The 16326-nt window shown below is 44.7% G+C and overlaps 1 protein-coding gene across 1 annotated transcript in view; it reads left to right on the forward strand.

Annotated features, from left to right (window-relative positions):
• The first annotated feature begins 4750 nt into the window (after positions 1-4750).
• Positions 4751-16326, forward strand: part of LOC144805706 (cathepsin K-like) — a 57215-nt gene continuing 45639 nt past the window's right edge. Inside the window, exons 1-2 of the mRNA XM_078672210.1 lie at positions 4751-4854; positions 6059-6162. Of these exons, the coding sequence (XP_078528336.1) occupies positions 6060-6162 (103 nt within the window). The 5' untranslated portion in view covers positions 4751-4854; position 6059. The remainder of the gene's footprint in view (positions 4855-6058; positions 6163-16326) is intronic.

Raw genomic sequence — 16326 nt, forward strand, 5'->3', positions numbered from 1 at the left:
CACTCGGCAGGAAGCACACAGCCTCCCAGAATCCCCTGACCAATCCCAGTGTGCATGATGCTTTGGCCAGTCCAAGACAGCCGGCCAAAGCATAATGCGCACTTTTGGTGCTCCCACCACTCCTCCCCCTGTCCAGCAGGAAGCCCATCGCCCACCTGGCTTCAGCTGCAAGCTGAATGCAAAAAGCAAAATGATAATAACAAACGTTATTAACATTTATTTTTGGCATTCAACTTGCAGTTGGAGCATTGGAACGACACTCTTCCGCCTTAGCGGAGGAGTTGCCACTGTAGAGAAACCTCACACTCATTGTGCCTGTGTTGTGAGTGTTCATGTCTGGAGGCAACTCCGGTGGTGCCTGCTATTAGAGGCATGACTCTTCACAAAGGCTGCATCTGGAGAGCAGCATCAGACCAACACTTGAACAGAGAAACATCCCAAACCTATTCTGAAGTTTGAGACAGTGGAGCCATCCCATGTCTAGAAGTAGTCTATAAATATCAGAACCAAACCACTCACTTTGTTCAAGTTCCAAGCCCTTCATGACCATGAAACGCAGTGCTCTGTAGAATATTTAAATAATTGATGGTCAACCATGGCTGGTGTCCACTTGATAGCCAGTCGCCTAGAGACAGGACTAAGCTGGGCAGCTGGGCATGCATGGAGATCGAGACGTGACCTGCACTTGGCCTATGTGGTGGCATGGACTATATTTTCTCAAGGCTCCCCTGTGTGTGTGGACCGCACAAATCACTCTGAAGGAGCGAGGAAAAGACTATTGACTACCCTCTAATCCATAAATGGGATGTTAGAAATTGGTTTGTTGGTGGACTGTGGTGTGAACTCTGGTCAAGCAGCAACTGAAATCATTGTCAGGCTAAGGCACAAGTAAAGACCAAATTAACATGTGCTCAACAGTCTGGTAGCTTGGCACAGAGCAGTCAGACTTGACTTCGAACCAATGTGTAAAGTATTTGTGCATCACTTCAAACAATAATAAAGTGGAAACACCACACAAAACAAATTTCACACCAAGTTAGAACAATAGAACTTCCCTTAATAAGTAAAATAAGGCCAAAGGGCCCGATTCACAGAATGAACTTAAGACTCAATCCTAAACTTACTACTATTTGGTATTCACAGAATGCACTTACTACTTTTGGTATTCACAGAATGAACTTACTACTTTTGGTATTCACAGAAGTTAGGATTTTGTCTTAAGTTTGTCTTGTCAGTCTTAAGTCTGTCTTAAGTTTGTCTTAAGTCTGTCTTAAGTCTGCCTTAAGTTTGACTACATTTCAAGTAGTAGGAATCCGAGATATTACATTTTAAAGGTTTAGGTGAAAATAGTACCAAAAAGGCCTAAATCCCTGCCCCTTTACATACATCACCCCGACCACCCGCCTTCCTGTGCTGTCCCTTAAACTACCCCAACCCCTTCCACTGCCAAAAAACATAACCCAACCCATCACCCAAAAAACTACCCCAGCAACCCATTTCCCTCCCACTGCCCTAAGGCCTAACACCCTGCCGTTTATGTACACTACCCTGACCCCCCACGCTGTCCCTTAAACTATCCCAACCCCTTCCACTGACCTAAAACCCACCCTGACCCCCAGCCGTAAAAACTACCCTTTGAGCCCCACTTACCTCGCAGCAGCATCTTCCTACTTCCATCTTCCAGCAGCTACACTATGCAGTGCATTAACCAAACATATGCGTGTTTATGGCATATGCGTGATTCATTTAGGCGTAGTCGGAACAAGTGTGGTTCAGACCGTGGTGTTCCGACTGTTTCCCTCATCAGATAGAGGTAATGATTTTCACCATGAACACCTTGCCATGGGACTACCCTTGGTTGCTGGCTCACCCTGGACCCAGATGCACCTCTAGCACCCATGTAAGGAACCTCAGGATAATCAACAGCAATGTTCAAATGACCTCATAATTCAACGCTGTCACAGCAATCTGCTTCCACACCCTGAAGATTCAAAGGAAAGTTTTCAAATGGCTACCAAACAGCGCCAGAAAAAACATCACCCACACCCTTCTCACTGGCAAGCTTGATTACGAGAACATCCTCTAAGCCAGAAAGACCAAGGAACTCGCCAGAAGACTACAAACCACCCAGAACTCTGCAAACAAGCTCCCCCTGACCTCCTACAGAGACCGAACATAAAACCACACCTCAGGGAGCTTCACTGGCACCTCATACACAAAGGTCCACAGTTCAAACTCATTTAATGCCCTACATGACATGGTTCCCACCTATCTGAACAACAGCATCTCTTCCCACCAATCCCTAGACATCTCAGCTCTGTGGGACTCCTATCGGTACACATCCCATGAATACACAGAATCAGATCTGGAGGCAGGGTCGTCTCACATCGCTCATAAAGCATGGAACCACCACCCACCACCCAGAGCACTTCCACCATCCAAATGCAGGGAACTGCTTTGAATCTAATCAGGCCAGCTTGGGGAGAAAAGGAAGCTGACAACCCGAAAATACCATAGTAGAGAGGCAGCAGGTGGATGCATCCACTGGAGTTCAGTTTCAACCCAAAGTAACATCTAACCTGCGTTCACTCTTAAGTTTACAGCGAGCGCCAACTGAGTCTCTATCAGTGATCCACAAATGGACGATAACATTGAACCCCTCATTGTACACAGGTGCTGACATTAATCAGGAGAAGACCTTGTCATGCACAGGTTATTAATTATTTCCTTTTCATCCACAGATTTCTAGCTCTAGTCACCCAGCCTGACTCAACTGTGTGAGCCTGGGCAAATCACTGCGAAGCAGACATCTTCACTGTCATGGGCCAAAGGGTTTAGAATCACCCCATCCACCTATTGAAGAGCTAAGTGGAAAACGGAACTCTTTAGAAGTTCCAATGTACAGATCTGTGCATAATTTCTATTACACAAACATAATTTTTCATGGATCCCAATTTAGGGGATACTCAAAGCCAGGCTTTTCTCAGACAGCGCCCCGGGCAAAATTAGAGTTATCACCCCTCCTGATCTACACCCTCCCACCCTTTCCCCATCTTCCCCCTCCCATTGGTGATCCTGGTGTGGGCCCATTTGTGCTCCTGCTATCAAGACATGGCTGAAGACCTCAGACCATTGACGAGCCTGTTAACACACATCTGCCAGCTGAGACCTCACTTTAATCACCTATTCAGTTGCTAAACTGTAGATGAGAGCCCATGGGAGAGGGAGAAAGAATCCCTTTGTAATTAGTAACCGGTAAATAACAAAGAATGAGATTCCTGTAGGATCCATTTGTAACTATTCAACTGGAATTTACACTTGATACTCCTCCCATTCCCAGTCCTGGTGCACTGTTGTACACTGCATAACATATCTCCCATTCAGATGGCTCATTGATGTTTCCATATGCCTAGGGCTCCTCCTTGGTTACAAATCGCAATACAATATAATACAATGGAATACGATGTAATGCAATACAATGCAATACCATGTCATGCAATACAATGCAATGCAACACAATACAATGGAACACAATGTAGTGCAATACAATGCAATGCAATACAATACAATGGAACGCAATGCAATGCAATACGATGCAATCCCCATGGGGAAACATCCTTTAAAACGCAACTTTTAGCATGCAGTGCCTTTACGACCCAACTTTTACAGCGCAAACCATTACAATGCATTGCGCTGGGGGGCGCTCTCGGATAGGGAATAAGTTTAAGTTACTGTCCAACACCTACCCTACTATCCACGGGGACTGGAGTTGGAATAGTAAATTAAACAATTCACTATCCAGCGCCTAAAAGCATTATGCGTTGTAATGGTATGCGTGGTAAAAACCGCGTTGTAAAAGCATGCGATGTAAAAGCATGCGTTGTAATGTCATACATCCAATACCATGTAATGCAAAACAATGTAATGCAACACAATACAATGGAACACAATGCAATGCAATACAATGCAATGCAATACAATGCAATACCATGTAATGCAATACAATGCAAAACAATTTAATGCAATACAATGCAATGCAATACAATACAATGGAATACAATGCAATGCAATACAATGCAATACCATGTAATGCAATACAATGTAATGCAATACCAGGTAAAGAAATACAATGCAATGCCATGTAAAGCAATAGAATACAATACCATGTAATACCAGGTAAAGCAATACAATGCAATGCCATGTAAAGCAATAGAATGCAATACCATTTAATGCAATACAATGCAAATACAATGTAATGCAATACACTGCAATACAATGCAATGCAATACAATATAATAATATACAATGCATTGCAGTATAAAATACAATGCAAATCAATACAATAAAAAACAGGACAATACCATGCAAAGCAATGCAATACAAAAAATACGATACAATGCAATAAGATGAGATACAATGCAATGCAATATAAATCAATCCAATACAATGCAATGTAATTTAATTTAATGCAATGCAATGCAATACAATACAGTGCAGTGCATTACAAAACAAAGCAAGGCAATGCTGTACAAGAAAATGCAATGCAACACAATCCACGAGCTCCACTGTGCAAGCAATGTCTACTCACTTTACAATCTCTGGCTGTTTAAAGGGAAACAAGCAACTGATTTTGGCCCTGAAAGCACTTTCCGATCGTGAAAAAGATGCAATCTGGGCTGCCTTGTCAGGCCTGATAACCAACGCTCTGTGATGTCTCTGATAACACAGAAAGCCACCAGCCAATCCAGTAAGTAGGATCTGCTTGGCGGGGCCTTATAAGGCGCTCTCAGTTGCAAATGTACATTGAAGTCTGCAAAGAAGGCACGCAGGAGACTGGGCTTCCTACAGAGAAAGGTATGTACAGCATTATCCACGTCAGGCGGCTACATTATATTTCTGTGCACAATAACTTTCTTTGTTGCGCTGTCCTTTTGTCGTCATTTCCTTGAATATGTCGTTTTTTCCTTTCTTTTTTCTCTTCGCTTACTTTCTGTTTAATTTTCTCTATTACGTATCCATTGCCTCCATTCTATTACTTAACAGTTTTCTTTGTATTATTCACGTTTCCTTTCTTTAAGCCTTTAAATGCAAAGACACAAAATGTTGTAGGAGAAAGCTTGCAAACAGTCTAGATCACTGGCAATTCATCCGGGGAGCAATCCAGCCCAGTATTGGTCACACATCTTCCTCTAGAATGGCACAGTCGATGAAAAATGATGGATTGGAATGATACCCTGAGCAATTGCTAGTGGTTTGCGCTGTTTGGAAACATTAATGTAATCACTCTTTGTCAGATCTGCCCAGATGCATAATGTAAATTAACTCATATCAGACACGTCCACTGACGTGCTTTCTGCTCAGATTGGAGAACTGAAGGTGATGGCGGCAATGCTCGAATTAGCTCTAGTCAGTTACTCAGGCCACCTTCACCCTATCATATTCAGGATCACATGGCCTGGCAGCTCAGGCTGGACTCTTCCCATTGGAGCAGGGTCAAGACTGATCTGCATATGGCTGGGTCCGAACTGAGGTGTCGCAGTGGGCGAAAGAGCAATGGGTTGGGATGGAACCTCAAGCTATTGCCAGTAGTTAGACTAATTGCAAGGATTACTCCCATCAACTTTTGTGTGTTTAATTCTGTTGATTCAAACATACACTATCCCGAGCAATGACGTCAGAATACAAAAGAAAAGAAAAGCAAAGTGAAGCGAATGCTGATTAACCAGGGGTAAGATCAGTGAAACGGGAAGAGGAATTTGGGGCAGGCATGACACAGCCTAGAATTGCTGAAACAAGCACTTCTCATCATGACAATCTTATGCCACTTTTAACAACTGCACGTCATCTTTGTTTTCTCCAGTAAAGGCGTTCTTTCCTCCAAAGCACAGCACTGTTGAGTTCTTTCTGAGCCTAAATCGGGAGCAAGCACGTGGGGCGCAAAAGACACATTTAACATTGAATTTTTTTTTACATTCATTGTCATGTTACTTAGTTCATTAGCGAAGCACTATGCTGCACAGGAGACTTTATTTGTGTTTCGCTCTCTTGTGTTTCACAGGATGCACACACAGAGGCTTGTAGTGCTGCTGGCTTCACTGCTCTCCTGTGCTTTGGCTGCTGAATTCCTGGAAGCAGAATGGCAAAGCTGGAAGGCCCGACACGGTACAACTCTTATTTTACAATAATTGCGCGCTGTGCAGAGGCGTGGCACCTGGAACTGACCCCCCCCCCCCCCACCCACACACACACACACACACACACACAGACTAACGGGCGTTAACCCACCCCAAGTTATGGGTTGTTTTCTAAAAGGTGGTATGGCTGGAACATGCATGTATCAAGTGTACACTGTATCAGGTGAGTATTGAATTGTTTTGTGAAAGCAGATAGGCTGGGTCATACATGTTACATGTGGGTATTGAGTTTTTTTTAAGTAGATAGACTGGGTCATACATGTTATATGTGAGTATTGAGTTTTTTTAAGCAGATAGGCTGGGTCATACATGTTACATGCGAGTATTGAGTTTTTTTAAGCAGATAGGCTGGGTCATACATGTTACATGCGAGTATTGAATTTTTTTAAGCAGATAGGCTGGGTCATACATGTTACATGTGAGTATTGAGTTGTTATTTGGAAGAAGATAGGCTTGGTCATACATGTTACCGGTGAGTATTGAGTTGTTTTCCGAAAGCAGGTAGGCTAGATCATGTATGTAGCAAGTGAGCATTGCGTTGTTTTCTGGAAGTAGGTAGGCTGGCTCATGTATGTAACTTGTGAGCATTGAGGTGTTTTCTGAAAGCAAGTAGGCTGGGTCATGTATGTATCAGGTGAGTATTTATTTATTTTCTGAACGCATGTAATCTGGATCATACATGGCATAGGTGAGCACTGGGTTGATTCTGATTGCAGATAGGCTGGATCATACATGTTACAGATGAGCATTGAGTTTTTTTCTGGAAAAAAAGATAGGCAGGGTCATACATGTTACATGTGAGTATTGACTTGTTTTGTGGAAGCAGATAGGCTTGGTCATACATGTTACAGGTGAGTATTGAGTTTTTTATTTGGAAGCTGATAGGCATGGCCATACATGTTACAGGTGAGCATTGGGTTGCTTTCTTAATGTAGATAGGCTAGATCATAAATGTTACTTGTGTGCATTGAGTTTTTTCTGGAAGCAGATTTTCTGGGTCATACGTGTTACATGTGAGTATTGAGTTGTTGCTTGTTGTCAGGACAAGGTGTTATATCCACAACTGATATTTCCAAGCGGTCTGGTACGCATTGTTAGGACAAGGTGTTATATCCACCATGTATATTTGAATACTTTTCATGTTTGTTTTATTTCTGCTCTGTTGTGCTATAGTTTTGCCCTGAATGGCAGCATAATTACGCAACATGGCATGATGACATTATTTTGGGAATTTTGCATAAGTGTGACGTGAAATTACAGGAATTTCACCAAGGTATTTCAAATTTCATCCAAGCTTATTCAGATCTTGTGGACTGTTAGAAATTGGATTTCTGGTTGGCTAGGACTTGCGCCTAAGCCAGGCAGAAACCACCACTTTAGTCAGGGCAAGGGAGTTACACACTGAAGATAACCCCTGCTCACCCCCTTGGTAGCTTGTTATGTTATGTTATGTTAGGCTTTTTTGTATAGCGCTCGAATCACTGTGGGGCATCTCGGCGCTTTACTCAGAATAACATCCGGGAAGGGACAACTAGGAGGGAGGGAGCCTTAATACAGGAATGCCTTTAGATGTTTCCAGTAAACACGGTAAGAAGGGATCTCTCGCAAAGATATTGGGAGGCTGTTCCAATATTTGGGGGCGAGGTAGGAAAAAGCCATACCCCCTGACCTATGGAGTCTAATGCAGGGTACCTGTAGTAACTGCCTCGAGCTAGACCTCAATGGACGGCTCGGGACATGTTTTTTCAGCTTATTTTGGAAGTACATTGGGCCCTGACTCTGAAGAGCGTTGAATGTCAAACAACAAATTATAAAAAAGGATCGTTGTTTTATGGGTAGCCAATGAAGGTTTCTCAACAAAGGCAGCGATGGGGAGCCCGCCGGCATGTTCAGGACCAGCCTGGCCGCCGTATTTTGGATTACCTGCAGTTTATTTAAAGAAGTTACTCCAACTTCTGCCAGTAGGGCATTCCCGTAATCCAAACGGCTAATAACCATCGCTTGGGTCAGCGTTCTGCGGTGCTCCATAGGAATGAAAAGGAAGATTTTCCACAGTAATCTAAGCCTATAATAGCAGGCCCCCGAGACCGCGGTTACATGGTCCAGCATTGAGAGAGATTGATTTATCTTAATGCCGAGATTATTGACACACTGTTTTGGCGTTGGAGGGGGGCCCAACTGCGTAGGCCACCAGTCCTAGGACCAAGCTGCTGCGGCCTTCCCTAGAAGCATGACTTCTGCCTTACCAGGATTCAACTGAAGACAGTTGTTGGTCATTCAGTTTGAGATTTCAAGAATTCCTGTGGCAAAACAGAGTCTGTCTGCCTCCAGGTTTGGGCCGATGTTGAACAGCAGCTGAGTGTCATCGGCATATGAAATAGTTTCGAAACCCAGGGCCTCCACCACCTTAGCCAAAGGTGCCATATAGATGTTAAAAAGGGTAGGGCTAAGGCAGGAGCCCTGGGGGACGCCCTTGTCTAGTGGTATTTTCTCAGACTGATAAGGACCCATGATGACCGTTTGAGATCTGTCCGTCAGGAAGTTCTGCAGCCATTTGAGGGCCAATCCATGAACACCGAAGGATCCTAACCTCTCCGCGAGCCTGGCATGTGAGATGGGATCAAAGGCCGCGGAGAGGTCAAGAAGAATCAGAATTGCTGATCCTCCGGCATCCACAGTCGTCCTCAGGGAGTCGGTCACCGCTAAGAGAGCCGTTTCCGTACTGAAACCCCGACAAAATCCAGATTGTGAGGGGTCTAAAATACAATTCGACTCAAGATAGCTGTTCAGTTGCTTGTTAATAATGCTTTCAAGCATTTTGCCTAGGAGAGGAAGCAAAGATATGGGGCGATAGTTGACTAAATCTAGTGGATTGGTCGAAGGCTTTTTTAGAATTGGACGAACAAATGCGTGCTTCCAGGGAGCTGGGATTAACCCCTCCAAAATCGAAAGGTTGAAGATCTTTTGAATAGTAGGAGCCAAAATGTGGGACAAGAGTGACATGACCTTTGGGGGGCAGGGAACCGCAGGGGAACCGGATTTAGCGATCTCTAAGGCTTGTTGGGTCTCTACCAATGAGACCGGCATAAAGCATTCAAGAGAACAATTTAACCGTATAATATAGCCACCTGTGTTGGAAGTGGTGGGTAGACTTTCCAGGTCGGGTGATAAAAAGTTGGAATAGATTTTATCAATTTTCTCCTGGAAAAACCTAGCCAATGAGTCACATAGATCTTGGGACTCCATAGGTGATTGCTTGCATGCAGTAGGGGCCACAAAGTCTTTAACAATGTCGAATAATGCCTTTGATGAGCTATTAGAGTTCTCAATTTGTTTCACAATATACAGACATCTGGCTGCCTTTAGATTGCGATGGTAGGCTGTCAGAGCAGATTTAAAAAGCAGTTTCGACTGCGAAGATTTATTCCGCCGCCAGTGTCTTTCCAATCTTTTGCCTTAGTTCGGCGGTGTACCATTGGGCTGAGCGTCGATTTAAGGTAAGTTGGGATTTTGTATTAGTTGGAATAATTACATCTAGCACTTACACCAGCCCTTCCTTAAATCCTATCGAAAACACTTCCTCAAAAGCCTGAGGGGTTAGCTTGTTCCATGGCCGCTGCATGATTTGACATCTACCGGCAGGCTTCCCGCTATGTATCTGCAAGCTGGGTGGCAACATGAACTTGATCATAGAATGATCCGTCCAGGTAAGAGGCCAGGGAGAGTCATATGTGAGCGAATCAATATTGGTGAATATTAAGTCAAGTGTATGACCCCCATTATGAGTGGGTCCTTGCACTCTTTGGAAGAGACCCAACTGCTCCATGTCCGTAAGGAGCTTATTCACCTCAGGTAATGAGTGCAGTTTCCCGTGGAAATTAAAATCGCCCAGCAGTAAAAACTTGCTGGCTGCAAGGGCGTGAGTAGCTATCTGATCTACTAGTCTGTCTGCAAAGTCTACTTTCGGGCCAGGAGGCCGGTATACTTAAGCTCCTGTCCAACTTTCAGATGGTGAGAAAGTTACTTTAAAAATGCCCAATTCCATATTTTCGTCTATTAACGAATTGATCCAGGAGAAATTAATATGCTCTTTAAACGCAATGGCTATTCCCCAGCCAATTTTCCCCACCCTATCCAGATGAATGAGTTTGTAATTATCTGGAATAGCTATATTAATAAGGGGTGGTTGGTGGGGGTCAGCCAAGTTTCGGTAAGGAAGCAGATCTCGGGGGAGTGTGAGTTGATCAGATCCCATATTTCGAAAGGGTGTCCGGCTAAGGAACGTACATTACAAAGAATGTAGGTTAAACCCGCCGAAGGAGAGATCTTAAATTAATGTGTTAGCGGATCATGGCTAATAAGTTGGTTTCCCTGGAAGGTGCAGCATCTACAGCTACCCGCTGCCCTCGTCCGCTGCACGGAGGCATTGCCGTCTTCCTTTATGGTGACGCAGAGCGCATCAGAGGACTAGACCGCACCCCCAACTTACCGCCTGCGAGGTGGGCGTGGTGTGAGCCGGCAGCCTCTGTGAGCGGGTGGAGAACTCCGCGCCTAGTCGGCGGAGCAAAGGATTCATGCTGTCAAGTTAGGTAGGTTGCTAAAAATTCTACAATATACCAAATACAATAAATTTTAAAAGTGCAGCGTGCAAAGGTCCTAACTCCCGGCTTTCCGCCTCAGGAGTAACCTGAGTGGGGCGCGAGCGCCAAATCAGCTTCCTTTATAGTGACGCAGAGCGCGTCAGAGGACTAGAGCGCTCCCCCAACGTACCGCCTGCGAGGTGGGCGTGGAGTGAGCCGGCAGCCTCTGTGAGCGGGTGGAGAACTCCGCACCTAGTCGGCGGAGCAAAGGATTCATGCTGTCAAGTTAGGTAGGTTGCTAAAAATTATACAATATACCAAATACAATCAATTTTAAAAGTGCAGCGTGCAAAGGTCCTAACTCCTGGCTTTCCACCTCAGGAGTAACCTGAGTGGGGCACGAGCGCCAAATCAGATTCCTTTATAGTGACGCAGAGCGCGTCAGAGGACTAGAGCGCTCCCCCAATGTACCGCCTGCGAGGTGGGCGTGGAGTGAGCCGGCAGCCTCTGTGAGCGGGTGGAAAACTCTGCACCTAGTCGGCGGAGCAAAGGATTCGTGCTGTCAAGTTAGGTAGGTTGCTAAAAATTATACAATATACCAAATACAGTAAATTTTAAAAGTGCAGCTTGCAAAGGTCCTAACTCCCGGCTTTCCGCATCAGGAGCTTGACACGAGCAGTCAGGCTTATCCCAGAGGCAATATGTAAAGCGTTTGCCAACGCACACACAGCAGCAACCAACTAGGCACACCACAAAAATAACTCCACACCAGGTTATATATAAAAATAGCCTTTGTATTATCCAAAACACATTAGAATGGTAATCACACAATTTACACTGTGCCAACTGGCATTAGGCAATATTTACAGGGGGTTATATACACATGACAGGGCCAATTGGGCCAATTGTCAGAACCATCACAAGCACAAATAGTAAATGTAGAACACAACCAGTAATTACTGGTAAAGCACTGTACTCAGCATTATCCTGCAACATAAATCCTATTATGCAATCAGCATCATATTTGACGTAAAACTCATTATGCGCCAACCTCGTAAGCATAAACACATTATGCAATAAACCTCACCAGCATAAACACATTATGCCATAACTTCATAACCATTAATATATTATGCAATAAACCTCATAAGCAGAAATCACATTAGGCAATAACCTCATATACCAAACCTCAGATTAGGGAATAACCTCCTAAACATAATCACATTAGGCACTAACCTCATGAGCATAAATCACATTAGAGGCATAAATCAGGGTGCATAAATCACATTTCCTGGGCACCACATAAATCACATTAGGGCCTGGCACACTACCAACCTCACACTGACCCCCTGGCCAATTAGCCTTCTCAGAGGGCTCAAATGCCCTATACCCAAATGTCAGGGCGTGTTGCCAATGCAGCAGAATCCAAAAGTGCGCAATTGCGCTGGGTTAAACGTTACAGCTGCCACTAATTGCTGTACAGCTATGAAGATCACTGTGGGCACAAATTGAAAAAGGAGGCACTGGCACCTCTGTGCCCTCTGGACCCCCACTGGGGTCCTGCAAACAGTGTGCCCCTAAACTCTTGCAGGGCAGCTGGGACCAGCAGTGAAAACACGGGCACCACTGTGCCTCTTGACCCCCACTGGGGCTAACTAAACAAATATGCCAATCGTTGCAACTGCCCGCTCTGGTGCGGCGCAGCTGGGGAAAAACAAAGAGGCACGGGCACCACTGTGCCCTTTGGGCCCCCACTGGTGCCCTAGAAACAAATATGGCAAAACTTTGCAGCTGGCCGTGCTTGGTGCAGTGCAGCTGTGAAGCAAATGGGCAGCAGTGCTCTGGGGCCCCTCTCTGGGGCTCTCTCACTAAAATTGCCCCCAACGTTGGAGCAGACCGATATCCTGCGGGACCGCTCAGGCACCAACAAGGTGCAACACGAATCCCCCCCTTACCGGGCTCTCTGGGGAAGCTTGCCTCTCTTCGCTCCCCCGGGCTCTGTTGGGTCTCTTTGGTGGGCGCAGTAACACCAGGGCTCTCTCTGCTCATGAGAGTCCCGCCTGCCTTCAGCTTCTTCTTTGGCACTGGGGCTCCCAACAGCTCATGGGAGCCCTGCTCGGGCCGGCAACACCGCCGCCTTACTTCCGGCCATACATAGCAGGCTCCGCCCAAAGTCAGGTGGCGGTGATTCCTGTTCAGCACGATAGTGCGGGGTGGGCACCCTCCAACATCAGAAGAAGTGCGGGGATCCACACATCGGGATCCCCTCCCAACGCCATTACAGCCCAGTGCTGCCAAGTTAGGCAAAAAAAAGAAATGCTACTCTTCTCCGGGAATTTAAAAGTAAAGCGCTCCCATGGCAAATGAGTCCTTCAGGGTCCAAGGGGGCATAGCTGGGCCCAGGGAGGCTAGCATACAGGGCCCTCCAGCCGGGAGGCAAGCCCCTGTGGCGGCTCCTCCTGGGCCCCTAGCAGCAGCAAGCCCCGAGCAAGTCTAGAAACAGCACACATTATCAGGTCACAGCCCCTATATTTACATTGATTTTTCCTTTGTCTGCAGTACAGCGCTTGGGGGAACCAGCAAAAACGGGGTCAGGGGGGAATTGGAGCACTCTATTTACCCGACTCCTCTTCCCCTTTGTCAGGTGGGGGCTCGGTGATCAGACACACCACAGGGGGCGGAGCCAGCACTGTACAGGGCAGACACAATCCTATTCAGGGCCAGGGGACTACTCCTCCCACTACTCCAATGGCAAAGGCCTGAGATAGGTTTGCAAGGCTACTTTGGTGGGTGGCGCAATCAGCGCTGCAAGCCCACCAGTAGCATTTCATTCACAAGCCCTAGGTATATGAGATACCACTTTACAAGGGACTGACAGGTAAATTAAATAGGCCTAACAGGTTTAGACCAATCTTACCATATGTAACACAGAGAGCACACACACTTTACACTGCAGCAGTGCCAAAGTGCCCAGGGGCCTAAAACCACCAACACCATGTCAGAGAAAAGGCTAGGAGAAAGGCAAAAAGTTTAGGGATGACCCTGCAAAAACGGCCAAGTCTAACATGGACCCTAAACTAAAGGCCAAATTGCTGAAAGAATGCATAATTGTATTTTAGGATTCTGCATAAATTTGCATATTGTGAGGAAAAAGTGATGTTGCCCACCCTTGTTATCAACCATAGACCGCATCCTTCGACAAGGGCTATTTCTATAGATTGTCAGTTTGTCCACATAGGCAGCCACCTCTGGTGCCGCCAATGGGAATGCCACACATAGCCCTTTGAACAGGAGTAAATAAAGCTACAAAAATCCCAAATAGGAATAGAGTGCAGAAAAAGCAACACACCTAAATGCCCTTTCATTGCCCTATCTATACGCTTTGCATTTAGCCTACACCGAAAGTTTACATATTCATTTTTCCCTGGTAGCCAAATTTGTCACGTTCAATGCCATACCAGGATGGAAAACTTCATAACCCTCTCCCCCATTCACCTTAGCAGAGTTTTTCTCGTCTGCAGATGACACTCGGATGTCTCTCAGCAGCTGAAAGAACCAGTTCTCAGCAGCTTCACATGGCCCAGACTCACTACTCTGGAATGAAAGGAGGGAAGGAGAAACCTCATTATGACTAGTGATCTTGGAGTGAAGGTCACATGGAATATTTTCCAGATAACCCAGAACTTAATAACTTCGATGCACTGCATGTACTTGTGTCCTCCTAGCTGAATGCCAATTTGCTGTTGCATATTGCATGTTATGTGATAGTCATTCCCCTCTATCTACTGATTCTTTCTGTTCTCCACATTGTTCTTATATTTTTTATGGGATGTACGTTGTTACAACGCATGCTTTTACTACGCATGCCTTTACAACTCAGGTTTTTCAACGCAAGTCTGTTACATTGAAGAAAGTTCTTTGGGAGGTAAGCAAATCCAGTAACCGTTGGTGTAATTAAGTAAATTTATTAGTCATAGGTTAGAGAGTAAAGAAGGCCCCACCGAGAGCAGCACCCAGCTGCTCAGCCCCACTCACTCAAAATTACCACACATTCAAACCATGCACACACGAACATTCTGATGACATCACACACACAGGCTGAGCAGCAGGTAAGGAGAAGACCAGAATATAACACATCTCCCTCCTTTAAAACAATGAAAACAAAATAGAGCAAGAGAAAATAAATCATGGAATAATTAATAGCATTTCACACGAAACCAATACAAAACATCACAATGACAATACAATCCAACAATGCAATGCAAAAACATCACATGACAACTCAATCTGACAATGCCCAATGCAAAAACAACAAATGACCATTCAATCAGAAACTCAACCTCACATGACCACCATCCCTCATCACAAACCAAAACCCTAAATATCACAAATCATGCCAGTTGGCCAGACTGTCACGAAAAGCAATAAACAGGGAACCAAAACTAAATAAAAATGGCGCCCCAAAGAATAACAAAGACAGGACGCAGCAATTCTAAACTAAGCAACACACCGCACAACACAGTCAACAATAGAACACCACCAGGGTAGAACAAACGGCATGGGATATATGACTCAACAAAACACACAGGTAAATGACTTTTCAAACACATATCAGGGCAAAACACACTACAAAGAGTACATGACACCCAACTTAATGCCCTCAAATTACAACACTCTACACGGGGTACATGACTCCCCAGCAGCTCTCCGTATAACTGAACACCTCTAACCGAATAGAGCACTGACGTGGTTCAACAATATAAATCATGTATAAAACTGAGCATGAACAGAACTGAGAACTCTTCAGCCCCATATAATCAAACCTGAAAGGGATGGAGCACCTCAAAAATGAGCACCTATGTGGCTCCGCAAAGGTACACTCTAAAAAGACCAGACTGGAAAAAAATTATTTCTTCAGAAAATTCCAAATGGAAATAAACACCTCAAAACATTTTGAGCACAAAAGTGGTTCAATACAATAAAAGAAAATTTTGTCTCTGTACGACTCCTCACTGTAAAAAAATGTGAACCCCTCTATTGGAATAGAGCACTAAGAAAACGTGATTCATCAAAAACGTGGAGCATCAACACATCTCATCACCTTAAGTATAAAAAAATATGGAGCATTACCAAAAGTTGTTCGAAAACGTATGGCAGTATCAAACGCTCCTACAAGAAATCACTAGAAATAAATTAAATCGAGCACCCCAACACAAATTTCGCACTTATATGGCTCAACCAATTAAAGCAAATACAAATAGGAATGAACACCTCAAATAAATTGAGCACATATGTGGTTCACTACAATAAAAGAAAAATCTAGCACTTCCACGACTCTGCACAGGGTAAATGACTTCCATGATTACCCGAAACGCACACCAAAATAAAACATGGTACAGATTATGTGACATCCATATCAACAAAATATAAGGGAATAATAATTTGCAGCAGATAACTATAAATTTAACAAAACATAGTAGGCACAACTATATGCATAAGCTACAAGTCTGAAGGCAACAGAATAAATTAAAAATAATAAAAGTAGACACCGT

This window comes from Lissotriton helveticus, chromosome 1_2 (assembly GCF_964261635.1).
Source record: "Lissotriton helveticus chromosome 1_2, aLisHel1.1, whole genome shotgun sequence".
NCBI classification, from domain to species: domain Eukaryota; kingdom Metazoa; phylum Chordata; class Amphibia; order Caudata; family Salamandridae; genus Lissotriton; species Lissotriton helveticus.